Raw genomic sequence first — 12,102 nt, 5'->3', positions numbered from 1 at the left:
ATTTTCTGTTTATCATTTTTTAAAATAACCTAATAAGCTACTTAGTCACAGTACCTATGAACAGCATTTGGGCAGAAGGTGAAGCCAATACAAAAGTCCAAAGACAGAAGTGTCATTACTGGCACATACAAGAAATTATAGATCTATCAGTGTGGTTCTTGCAGAGTGAGCAAGGAGAGCAGTGGGACAGAACCTTAGGAAATGGCAGGCTGGGTCACACAGGTCACTAAATGTACTTTGGCTTTCATACTCAGTAACATGAATCATTGAGAGGTTTGGTCAGAGTGACTGGATCCGAGTTCCATTTTAGAGGATCACTCAAATGGCTGTGTTGAAAACAATGTAGAGTAAAGGTGTTAAGCAGAGATACCAGTTAGGTGTTAAGGTTTCTGTAAGTGAGATGGCTAACATGAGTATGTCAGGTAATCTGGTAATGTGTTCAGTTCAGGAAATACTACAGACTTTGAGATACCTCCATGAAATCAGATTGAAATATCTTTAATATGAGCATAAACTCATGCTCATAATAGGATGCTCTGTCACTAGTAAATAGTATTAGCTCAATAAATGTATACAAATTGACAACTATCAGACAAAGCCCATTCCTGTTTTACTTCTATTTTGGAAGATTTTTTTAAAAAAACTCTTTGGAACAGAGTGTTTGTTAATTAGTTTTGAAGGGCATAAAAAATCATTTGGGATCACAGTGATGATCAACAATGAACAATTGAATGAATATGAAATTATCAGAAGAAAATGAAATGATTTATCATTTGTTAAAGGCTCCTGCCCCCCCACCCCCAGTACTGCTTTTTATATTTATTAAGAGATCAGCAAACAGAAGTTAGGATACATGTAGTTTCTTAAAAACTGTTAGGGGGCCAGGTGTGTAGCTCAGTGGTATAGCACATGCTTAGCATGCATAAGGCCCTGGGTTCAACCCACAACACCAAAAACAAACAAAAAAACTTAACAATTGTTAACACTTCTAGCAACTCTATTCTACCAGTTTTTCTTTTTCCTAAATACCCAAATTCTAATTTCCCCTGAATTTACTGAAAGTATTTAATAACTGTGGAAGAAAGCTGTTTGTAGTAGCTGAAATCTATACCAGACAATATTGACTTGTCTAAGGCCATTGTGGTTTTTTTTTTTTTGCTTCTAAAAAGGGAAAATAAGCCTTTTAGGATCATTCAATGTATAATAATTTCTATATGCACTGTTTTCTTTGTGGAAGTCCCATGAGATCTACCCCTTTTCAAAAGCATAATGGTCAAATGGAGTATGTTACCTCGCCATACATAACAAAATTACCTAGGAAATATTTCACACATACAAATTAGAAAACAATTACCTGTGAGCTGGAATTCTGCGATCACCAGCAACTAAAATTACATCACACAACTGTTTATGTCTCAAATAGTTTTCCATTTTTTTAAATGTTTGCTCAGCATGATTAAGGGCTTGAAAAAATTCATCTGATGAACATGGCTCCATAGTATGGCAGGATGATAATGTCTGACTACTATTAGAAGTCCTGAAAAGAAAGAAAATGCACATTTAAAAATATTACTATCACTTAAAAAGATCTTTCCTATTATGTCCTTTTAAGTACTTCAAATGTAATAAAACAAATCAATGCTATCAATTTTAATCTATTATTTTTTAAAATCAATGATAGCTCAAGTTACTATGAGTGAATATGACATCTGTTAATTAATAGCTACACATACTCTTTGTAGTACCTATTTATGAGGTCTCATTTTTAAAAACCTAACATCTCTGCTTAGGAAGAGCCAAGCTATATTCACATTGACAGCTGGGTTCCTAACATTATATTTAAAGATGTAATTGATCACTCTTCCTATCTTTGAAGGCAAGAAAGCAATTAAAGTGTTTTGGAAATATAAGTCCAAGTCATCTTTTCTTTAAAAAGGAGTTATGTGCCACAGTTAATTTATAAAACGCACTGTCATAAAAGTTATAAATAATTCCTTTGATTCTCTGACCAGTCCTTAAAAGCCCAGGTAACCTATAAATGTATATTAAGTAAGTTGAATTAGATTAAAATAACCTGAAGGCCTGATTCCACATGTCCAAAAAATGATTTGAAATTTCCAAATTATAGTTTGAAGAGGTACGAGTTCTATGTTTTTATCTGATTTACTGATGGGCAGTGAACTGTTTAGGACTAGGAAGGGAATCTGAATCCACATGCTCTACCGCCATCCACTCTCCAACATCATTTAAATCAAGTCATCAATATCTGTTGGTTATGCAATTCACTAAAAGCCACTGTGCCATAATTTAAAAATTCTCATTTCTGATCAGATCTTAAAAGAAACTTGTGATTCTGATGAATGTTTTATTGAATCAAGCCTCACCATATTTTAAGAGAATTTTCTTAATAAAAGCATCTAATAATGTTATCAAAAAAAGAGAAAGTCATTGGATCTCTTACTTTCTAAAGTAAAGAGAATTGAAGGAAATTGAGTGCCTTGTCAAAAGTAATAGAGTTTTTCATGGCAGAGACAAGGTTGTTGCAGAACCTTTGTTGTGTTTACTGAAATCTTTTTTCCTTTTTTCCTGGGAATATGGCTACACGATATTTTGCAGCCTCGTTTGGAGAAAGGTGGCTTTGTGATAGAAATAAACTGTTACTTCATATAGTTCACCTTAGCTAAAGTGGTTGAGAGCAGGTATGGTTTTCCTGTACTTTCCCTATGGGTTGAATGGAGAAGACTGAGGACTTAGGTAATTAAGAAGAGGTCAAATAAACGAAAAGGTACTCAAGCAAGAACATTCAGATTATACTCACAAAAACACTGGACTGAGATTTATCTATTTCTGAAATTTACAGTACTCTATAATAAACACTGCTGCCTAAATCCTCCCAGTGCAATGAAGTTTTTAGTGCCTGTAAGTACAGGCACTAAAAAATACTCTTGGGAGATTGGGGTTGTAGCTCAGTGATAGAACATGTGCTTAGCATGTGTGAGGCCCTGGATTTGATCCCCAACACACATGAGTGCAGACCATTAGAGGATAATACATATGATCTAGAAGATATGTATTATATACTATGAATGTTATTGGTATGATCCAGTAAAGTATGTACTCAAACTTCCACTTAAGAACATCATCATTTTAAATTTGGAATGAAGAATGTAGAATTACAGGTTATTTATATAAATGCAGAGTAGAATTATTTTTAAAATCTAGGGAAAAATAAATAATGGTGGTTTGATAATAATAACTTGAAGATTTAAAATGCTTTTTTAGTAAAATGAAGTTTTATATTGTGGAAATACCAATAAATAACTATAAGAGTATTAATAATCTGAGAATGAGATAAAATCACAATTTTAAATTTTTATAAGTCATAAATTATTTTAATCACCCAGTCAAGTAAATAAATCAGGTACTTGTTTCTATATTTTACATTTCTTATATTTCATGTTATCAGTAATGACTAAGCATTGAATTGGGTAAATGTTTTCTGTGTGAATTGCGATCAACCAAATACAAACACTAATTAATGCTAAATTTTGAAAGACTGAAAAAACTTCATAATACTATACTAAGTTATTACAGGCTAAATCTGATGTTGGTATAAGCCCAATCAATAAAAGAGAACAATTCTTTCTTGCCAAGAATTTTCAGTGTTTTGTTTAGAACCTGAAAGAAATTAGGACAATCGGGGAAACATTCACATTCAATCCCTTCCTCTCTGAGACTGTCACAAGGTTTGAGATGAGACTTGAACACTGCATTTTTCAAGAACCTACAGGTAACCCTAACATCTATTACAGGCCAAATTTCACTGGTGTACAATTTAGTCAAGAAGTGGCTGTTACAAAAATTAGTATGTGATGAACCTGCAGTTCAAATTACTGATTTACATAATGGATACTTTACTTCAAACATATGCAAACTGAAATTGCTTGAGTAAAATATTTTAAATAAATTAGTAGAATTTAATGGAGTATTGTTCTTTTCCAAATGAACATATAGGTAAAACATCTTAACTGTTAATATACATAAACATTAACCAAAAAAAATCTATGCTTCCAAAACAACATTTCAAACTTCTTTATTTGCTGTTGAGTCTTCAACTGCCATCACATGTTTAATGAACATGTTATTTAAATGTGACAATCAATTCACTAAGGTTTTTGAATATAGTAATCACTTCCAAGGCTTCAAATGAGGCCCCAAAGAAGTGCAAGCTTTTGATTTGTAGCTACTGAAAAGTAAAGCCATTGTTTACAAAATGAGCATAAAGGAGAATGAAACAGAGCTATTCAGTAGACTTGAAGAGCTATAGAGCTTTCTAGCAGTAGTTTTTTTAAAAATTTTTAAAAAGACATTTGGGACTTTGCACGTAGAATTTTAACAACACAAGAATTTACTTTAAAAAAATTGACTGCACATCCATACAACTATAGGACATTAAGCTACAGTCATTAAAACAGTTACATACAGAATTTTTACAACTAGAAGAAACCTACTCATTTAATCCAACTTTCTTATTTTGCAGATGAGAAAATTTGAGGCCTCAAATGGCCAAAGTGACTGACCACAAAAACATCAGGAACAGGTTACAAAGCTAGAGTCAGGAAGTATTGTGGGTGGTTAAAGTGCAAACAAAGGAATGGGAATTCCTGCTTACCTTTATACTAAGGCAGTGGGCACAAGGACTAAGGGTGTAAAAGGAGAATGATTTTATATGATATGAATGGTAATTCAAAAGGGGAAAAAAAAAATTTGAATTAAGGATTTTAGACCAAAGTTCATCACCCTGTGACTGCTTCCTGGCTAGGAATAAGAGAGCAAAGAATCTCAGGTTTCCATGACAGATCACATCCCTAACCCTGGCTAATCAAATTGCTTTTAATACTCTGGTTCTGTGTAGCTGACAATGTGAATACTTCCTTACTCTTTTTTGTTCTATGTGCTTTAGTTTGGAGGATTGAATTGGACAGGTGTTGGCAAGTAATTAAAAGCATTTTAGGAAGGTTCTAGAGCAGTGTTATGTAATACAGCAATTACTAGCCCATGAATCTATTTTAATTATTAACAAATACTAGTCTAATAAAATTTAAAATTCATTTCTTTACTTAGACTAGTCATGTTTTAAATGCTCAAAAGTCCCATGAAACTAGAGGCTACCAAACTGGATGACAAATACATGGAACATTCCCATCAATGCATAAAGTTCTGCACAATGCTGCCCTAGTCTTATAGACCTAGGTTCGCCTCTCACCCTGTCACTCACTAAGTATCACTGTGGACAAGTTATTTAACTTCTTTAGAGAAGTTAAATGCTTACCTTCTTCAACAGAATGGGGATAAGTAATGCATAGTATTTTCTTTTAGGGAATCCTTCATGGGAGATCAAAAAATGAAATAATTCATGCATGGCTCTAGCACAGAGTAAGTACACAAAGTAAGCTACTGTTAGAAGATTCTTGCTTTTCAGTGGAAAGGTCTATGATTTCAGACTTTTATCTTTATATGATATTATTTGTTTTGTTGGCTTTTAAAAAAATTGATCCCCAGAACTGGGCACAGTGGTGTATGCCTATCATCCCAGCTATTTGGGAGGCTGAGGCAGGAGGATCAAAAGTTTGAGACTAGCCTGGACGACTTAATGAGAACTTGTTTCAAAACGAAGTTTTAAAAGGGGCTGTGGATGTAGCTCAGTGGTTGAGTGACCCTTGGTTCCTCCCTCAATACCAAAAACAAAGAAAGAAAGAAAGGAAAAAATAAATGATCCTTAGTATTATCAGGTCCCCGCTCCCCCACTACCCCTGAACCTGTACTTTTGATTCAGCTCAGGGCCTGTGCATGCCAGGAAAGTGTTCTTTCACTGGGCTAAATCCCCCAGCCCCCTGCCCCCAATTTTTTATTTTTTGAGACAGGATCTTGCTAAATTGCCCAGGCTGGTCTCAAGCTTGCAATCCTCTTGCTCCCAAGTGGCTGGAGTTATAAAGGTGTATACACCACCAGGCCTGGCTCTTCCCTCCCACCACCTTTTTTTTTTTTTTTCTGTTAAAATACTAGGTTTCTATCTGATTAGAATTTGCATTAGGATTTCTTTCTTTCTTTCTTTCTCTCTCTCTCTCTCTCTCTCTCTCTCTCCCCCCCCTCCCTCCCTCTCTCTCTCTCTCTCTCTTTCTTTCGTACTAGGGATTGAACTCAGGGACACTCAACCACTGAGCCACATCCCTAGCCCTATTTTGTATTTTATTTATTGACAGGGTCTCACTGAGTTGCTAAGTGCCTCACCACCGCTGAGGATGTATCCTCCTGTCTCAGCCTCCCGAACTGCTGGGATTACAGGTGTGTGCTACCAGGGCCAGCAAGGATTTCTTAATGGAGTAATTTTTCCTAATGAAGTTTTAACAATTACTTCACAAGCATTATATTACATATAATTCTCAGTAGAAAAAAGGTACACTGCAACTCCAAATGATCTGTTTGGCTTACTCCCTAGGTAAGTGATTTACTCCTGCATCTTAGCTTATGGCAATTAGAATTTATGTCTTTGTGCAGGTGCAATTACTGTATCACAAAATTTTTTGCATCTTTTATAAATATTTAAAACCATAAATATAAAATGAAAATATGAATTACTCAATACAGGCTATCAGTCTCTAAATTTTTTGATGCATACCCTTTGCAATATACTTTAAGCTTGTGCTCAAATATATTTACTTATTTATAAAAGAAGTAGATACCACTGTACAATTACTATTTATATTATTAAATACAGATAAAAATAATTTAAGAGATTAAATACAAATAGAAGTTCTAACTATTACTCTAATTGATCATCTTATCCCCAAGAGTGTAATTGCTACAGGAATGCACAGCAGGGAAAGATCCACATGGATTAGTATTTGGAAAGACAACAAATAGCAGTAAAATCTGCAATATGTCTTAGAGCTTAGATGGGTGAGAAAGTTTAGAAGAGCAATTGGGGTTGTCCTCTTTAAGGAGGTGGTCCCCTCCAAGGAGAAGACAAGCCAATTGCATAGAAAAATGACAAAAACTAAAGAAAAACAGTATCATCAAGGTTTGGAGATGTAGTTCAGAGCTAGAATAAGTGCTGAGAATGTACAAGGACATGGGTTTGATCCCCAGCACCCGCCTTAAAAGAATATAATTATCCCTTCCTCTCAAGATAAACATGTTTGGATTCAGGAATTTAAGGTTTGTTTGTTTGTTTTCTTCCTTGCTGGCAACATGAACAGGATATCTATGGGGAAGAGTTAAATGTTTCCAAGAATCAAACTTTCTTAGGTGATAATCACTTTGTAGAAGGTACAGTGAGTACTTTCCTACAATGCTGGTGAGAACTAAAACAGTAGTAATCTTCTTAAAAGGACTTGAAAATACAAATTGAGAATCCAAAAAAATGCATACCCCTGGGACTCTGTCCAGAGGAAATAATTACCTATATGTACAAGATCTAGCAATAGGGAAGATTTACCACAGGTTTTTCTAAGAGGAAAATATTGGAACAATCTAAACACTGATTGAACAAAAGGCACACCAATACTCGAAAGAATGGTGCAGTCATTTACAAAGATATAAGTTATTTAACCACGTGGAAAGATGTTTGAGTGACAAAATTGTTTCTGCCTATCCTGGATTCCTTCTTTTGGTAACAGAACTCACATGTATGTACCTTCTGAGAAACCACACATTCCCCACCTCAGTTCACATGGCTTGGGCAGAGATGACCCAGCAACCAAGGCCTGGCCAATAACATCATGCTTCCTGGCAATAATGATTGGTTCTGGTGGGCACAGGATCTAAACAGGGCTAGTCTGAGTCAATTCATGATGCTGGTTGGCACTCTTGTAAAGAGTTTTCTCTTTTCATTGAAGTTCTAAGTTGATAAAAAGCAAACTTAAGAGCTACTAATGTTTTTTTTTTTTTTGCTATCATGCTGACAGTCTACCTAAGATAATGCCATGACAAAGAAAAACAGAATCTACAGAGGGAGAAAATAGATTACTGGTGTTATTTAAGTATCTGAATCCAGCCATGTCTAGGTAGGCTCTGTCCTTGGATTTTTATTTACTTATGTGAAAAAAAAAAAAACCTCCAGCTTTTGCTTATTTGATTTGGGTTTGCTTTTTGTGATCAAAATAGTTATAAGATAAAAACCTACACTAGGGTAAAGAAGTTATACATCTACATGTACAATAAAATTGAGATTTTTATTTTTAAAATACAGATTATTACTACACATGTATAAAAATATACTAAAAGGACACTTCCCTAAATTAACAGTTATTATTTTGGGATAACTGGATAATAACTGATCTTTATTTTTCCATTTTTACTTATCTCTATTTTCTGATGAGTTTTTTTTTTAAAATATTTTCTTTTAAAAAACTGTTCTTTTAAGTTATATATGGCAGTAGAATGTAATTTCCCATTCTTGTGGTTGTACCTGATATGGAATTACACTGATTATATATTCTTATATGAATAATAGGAAAGTTATATCTGATCACTCTTCTATCTTTCCTATTCCCATGACTTTATTTTGTGTGTGATGCTGGGGATTAAACCCAGAGCTTTGTGCATATGAGACAAGCACTCTACCAAGTAAGATATATCCCCAGCCCCTTCCCATGAATTTTTGATAAAACTATATTATGTTTTATGGGGAAAATCACTTAGAAAATTAGATCCAAAAGAAATGTGAAGAATTCTATTTATTTTTACTTCTTGCATATTGCTGATTATAATCTCAAATCCATTCTTTATTTCTACCATAATAATGAGTTTTAGCTGGTCACATGGTTATCCAGGCAGGACTACATTTTGGGGCTTCCCTTGTAACTAGCTGTGATCATCTAAGTTTTCATCATTGAAATGTAATTAGTACTAATATATGCAGCCTATATCACTTGTTTAATATTCTCCCATTTCTCTCTTTGAGGCTGAAATGCAGACAAGGGGGCTAGATAAGCTTTGACCATGCAGAAAGGATAACACCCTATGATAGAGAAACAAAATAGAAGGAATATGCATCTCTGAATTTATGAGGCACAGCTATTATCTGCCCTGGGCCACCTGCCCATCTGTCAAGAGACAGAGAAATGAACTTACATTTTATTTAAGTCTATGTGTTTCTGAATCTCTAATAAATCACCTTAGCCTATGCCCTGCTCACATACTTCCTCAAGTTAAATAACATGCACAGGTGTACCATTGTTTTCATGCCTAGCTCCAAATGGAGCAAAAGAAAATAATATGTGAACAATAAGTGGCATAGACAGGTTCTTCTGCTTTAAAACTTTAGAGTTAGAGTTAGGTGTGGTGGCACTTGCCTATAATTCAGGTTTCTGGAGGCTGAAGCAGGAAGACTGCCAGTTCAAAGCCAGCCTCAGCAAGTTAACAAGACTCTTATCTAAAAATATAAAAAGGGCTGGGGATGTGGCTCAATGGTTAAGCACCCCTGGGTTCAATCCCTGGTACAAAAAAAAAAAAAAAAAAAGGCCTTTCTAAGGCCAATTATGTGATTGTAGTGCCTATCCTTTTCTGAAGCTGAATCTTCAGCTTTCCTAGAAATTCTGGGAATTAATATGATTTCAATACTTTTCTATTGCTTTTAAATCATCCAATCAATTTCAGTTACTTAAAACCAAGAACTATGATTGATATGACATACAGATAGGCTTCAGGGGGTCCGTGAACTATGTGCCAATATTTAAGACACACAGAATATTTTTTGGGAAGAGCTTACATCAGATTCTCATGAGAGTCCATGGTATGATGGGGGCACATATGTGAGAAGGGAGACAAGGCAATATATTCTTCCCAGATACAAGAACTATTATAGTTGAACTTTGCTATTTCTGGAAACAAATTTTATTTTCACATGAAAATGTAAAGAATATAAATTTAAGACTAAACAAAATTAATAGACTGGATCAAACAATGAGATCCACAGTCAACATAAAAGAGGCCAAGAAAAAAAAGCAGCCTTTGAAGAAATGTGACATTATGAACATAACCCTATTGGGAAAAGAGGACACCTAAGTGCCTTCAAGATGAGGCTACGAGAAGCAAATCGGTTGACCAAGGAATAGAAGAGTTCCAGATATCTAGAGTTGAAAGACAGGAAGGCAATATGTAAGATGGGTCAAAGGGTGTGGATTCAGAGTTGTGGCTGGGTCAAAAGACTGTACCTGTAACCCAGACAGGCTTTACATTCTCAAGAGGCAGATGAAGAATTAGCTGGGGAAAGAAGGTGAAAATGGTTAGAATGAATAATGAGGTATATATTGATCCAATTTGAACTCTATGATTAGTGAACAATAGTCACACAGAAATGACTGTTTGTATGTAGGTAACAGAGCATTCGGTTAAAAAATACAGAAAAGAATCTATTCCCAAGTGATCAAGGTCAGGATCTACAGTGATAAATCAAGTTACTTTATTTCTCTAGTAGTCTTAGCCAGAACCCATAAGCCCAGTCTAATCATGAGAAAACCATCAGACAAATCCCAATTGAGTAAGACATTCTACAAAACACCTGACCAGAACTCCCAAAACTGCCACAGTCATCAAAAACAAGGAAAGTCTGCCAAACTATCACAACTAATAGGAGCCAAAGGAGACATTGTGACTTAATATATTGGCAGTATTTGGGAAAAGATCCTGGAACAGAAAAAGGGCACTAGGTAGGAAACTAAGGAAATCTATAGGACTTTAGTTAAATAATAAATATATCAACATTGACTAAATAATAGAAACTGATATACCATATTAATGTAAGATATAAAAAATAAGGAAAAGTGGGTTTGGGTATATAGAAACTCACTGTACTATGTTTGCAAATTTTCTATAAATCTTAAACTGTTCTAAAAATATTTTTAAAAATACAGCCATTTTACTTACTAACCTTGAGCAAGTTACTTAGCCTTTCTGTGCCTCAACTGTCTCATCTGTAAAATCAGAATTAGGATGAGAGCAGTAACAACTAAAAATTGTGTTAATATATTAAAGTGCCCTGAACTTCCTATGTGCCTCACAGGATGCACACAGTATTAGCTTTCATTACTATTGAATATTCTTAAAGGGCAATAACATTTTATGCACACTAAAAATAGCCCAAAATTCATAAGCAAAATGTGAAATAATGAAATTTCCTCAATTTAAAAGATGTCAAAAATTACATAATTTCAACGTGAGTAAATCAAGTGAGGTGCAAACTGTCTTTATATATGGTCATGTGGTGGGCCACCATAAAAATCTTCCTATCTCTGGAAAGAATTTGTCTGGAATTAAGGTGTTAGGAACCTATTGTTCCCCCCCCCCCAAAAAAAAAGGTGGTTCTGTTATTTAGAATCTAAAATTTCTTGTGATATAAAAAAACAAGATTTATATTTAAATAACAAAGTAATGACTTAGATGCTCCCATGGAGAAGTGATGGCTAGGTTATAGACCCAAGATCAAAGTTAAAAATGTGAGAATATTTTAAACCACTCAGATGGATGGCAGCAGAAATTACCAGAAGTCTAATGCTCAGACAGATATTTATTGTGTCCAGAATATTGCTGACAAAACATATTACCTCCTATGATGCCTCTTAATTCCTGCCTTAAATGGTCCAGATCCACTGAGGGAATTGTGATTCTGGGTATGTAAAATCACTCAGCTACTTTCCTTTTCTCTAATTACTCAAAATTTCAGTTTAAGTTCTGGGAGCTATGTAAACATTATGACTGCTATAAGAAGAAATTAGAAAATCAAATGTATTTCCCATTATAGCTTTAATATTTTAAATTTAATATTTTAAGATATCAATCTATAATATGGTCAAATGTTTTAATACATTTCACTATTTACAAATATTTAAAAAGAATTATTCCCAAGTTATATACAAAAATTTGATGAATGCCACTGAAACTTCTTTTGATGTTAACGGTGACAGCCTTTGACTTGTTTACAGTAGAAGGAAAATCACTTAGAGAAATCTGACTGCTCACTTAATCAAAAAGCTGAGGGCAAATAAATGTATCTTTATGTAAAGGTCAAAGACTTAGAGCTAGAGGACTGAAGGAAGATAT

The 12,102-nt window shown here is 34.3% G+C and overlaps 1 protein-coding gene across 10 annotated transcripts in view; it reads right to left on the bottom strand.

Annotated features, from left to right (window-relative positions):
* Klhl5 (kelch like family member 5) overlaps positions 1 to 12,102 on the bottom strand; it is a 69,150-nt gene that overhangs the window by 35,730 nt on the left and 21,318 nt on the right. For all 10 annotated transcript variants that reach the window (XM_046449563.2, XM_046450046.2, XM_046449644.1 and 7 more), the window contains one exon: positions 1,355 to 1,537. In XM_046449563.2, the coding sequence (XP_046305519.1) occupies positions 1,355 to 1,537 (183 nt within the window). The remainder of the gene's footprint in view (positions 1 to 1,354; positions 1,538 to 12,102) is intronic.

Source organism: Marmota monax, unplaced genomic scaffold, assembly GCF_021218885.2.
Source record: "Marmota monax isolate L192 unplaced genomic scaffold, Marmota_monax_Labrador192_F-V1.1 WCK01_AAM20220418_F8-fsc00025, whole genome shotgun sequence".
Lineage (NCBI taxonomy): Eukaryota > Metazoa > Chordata > Mammalia > Rodentia > Sciuridae > Marmota > Marmota monax.
Note: the sequence above shows the minus strand (reverse complement) of the source record. Positions and strands in the feature narration are given on the sequence as shown.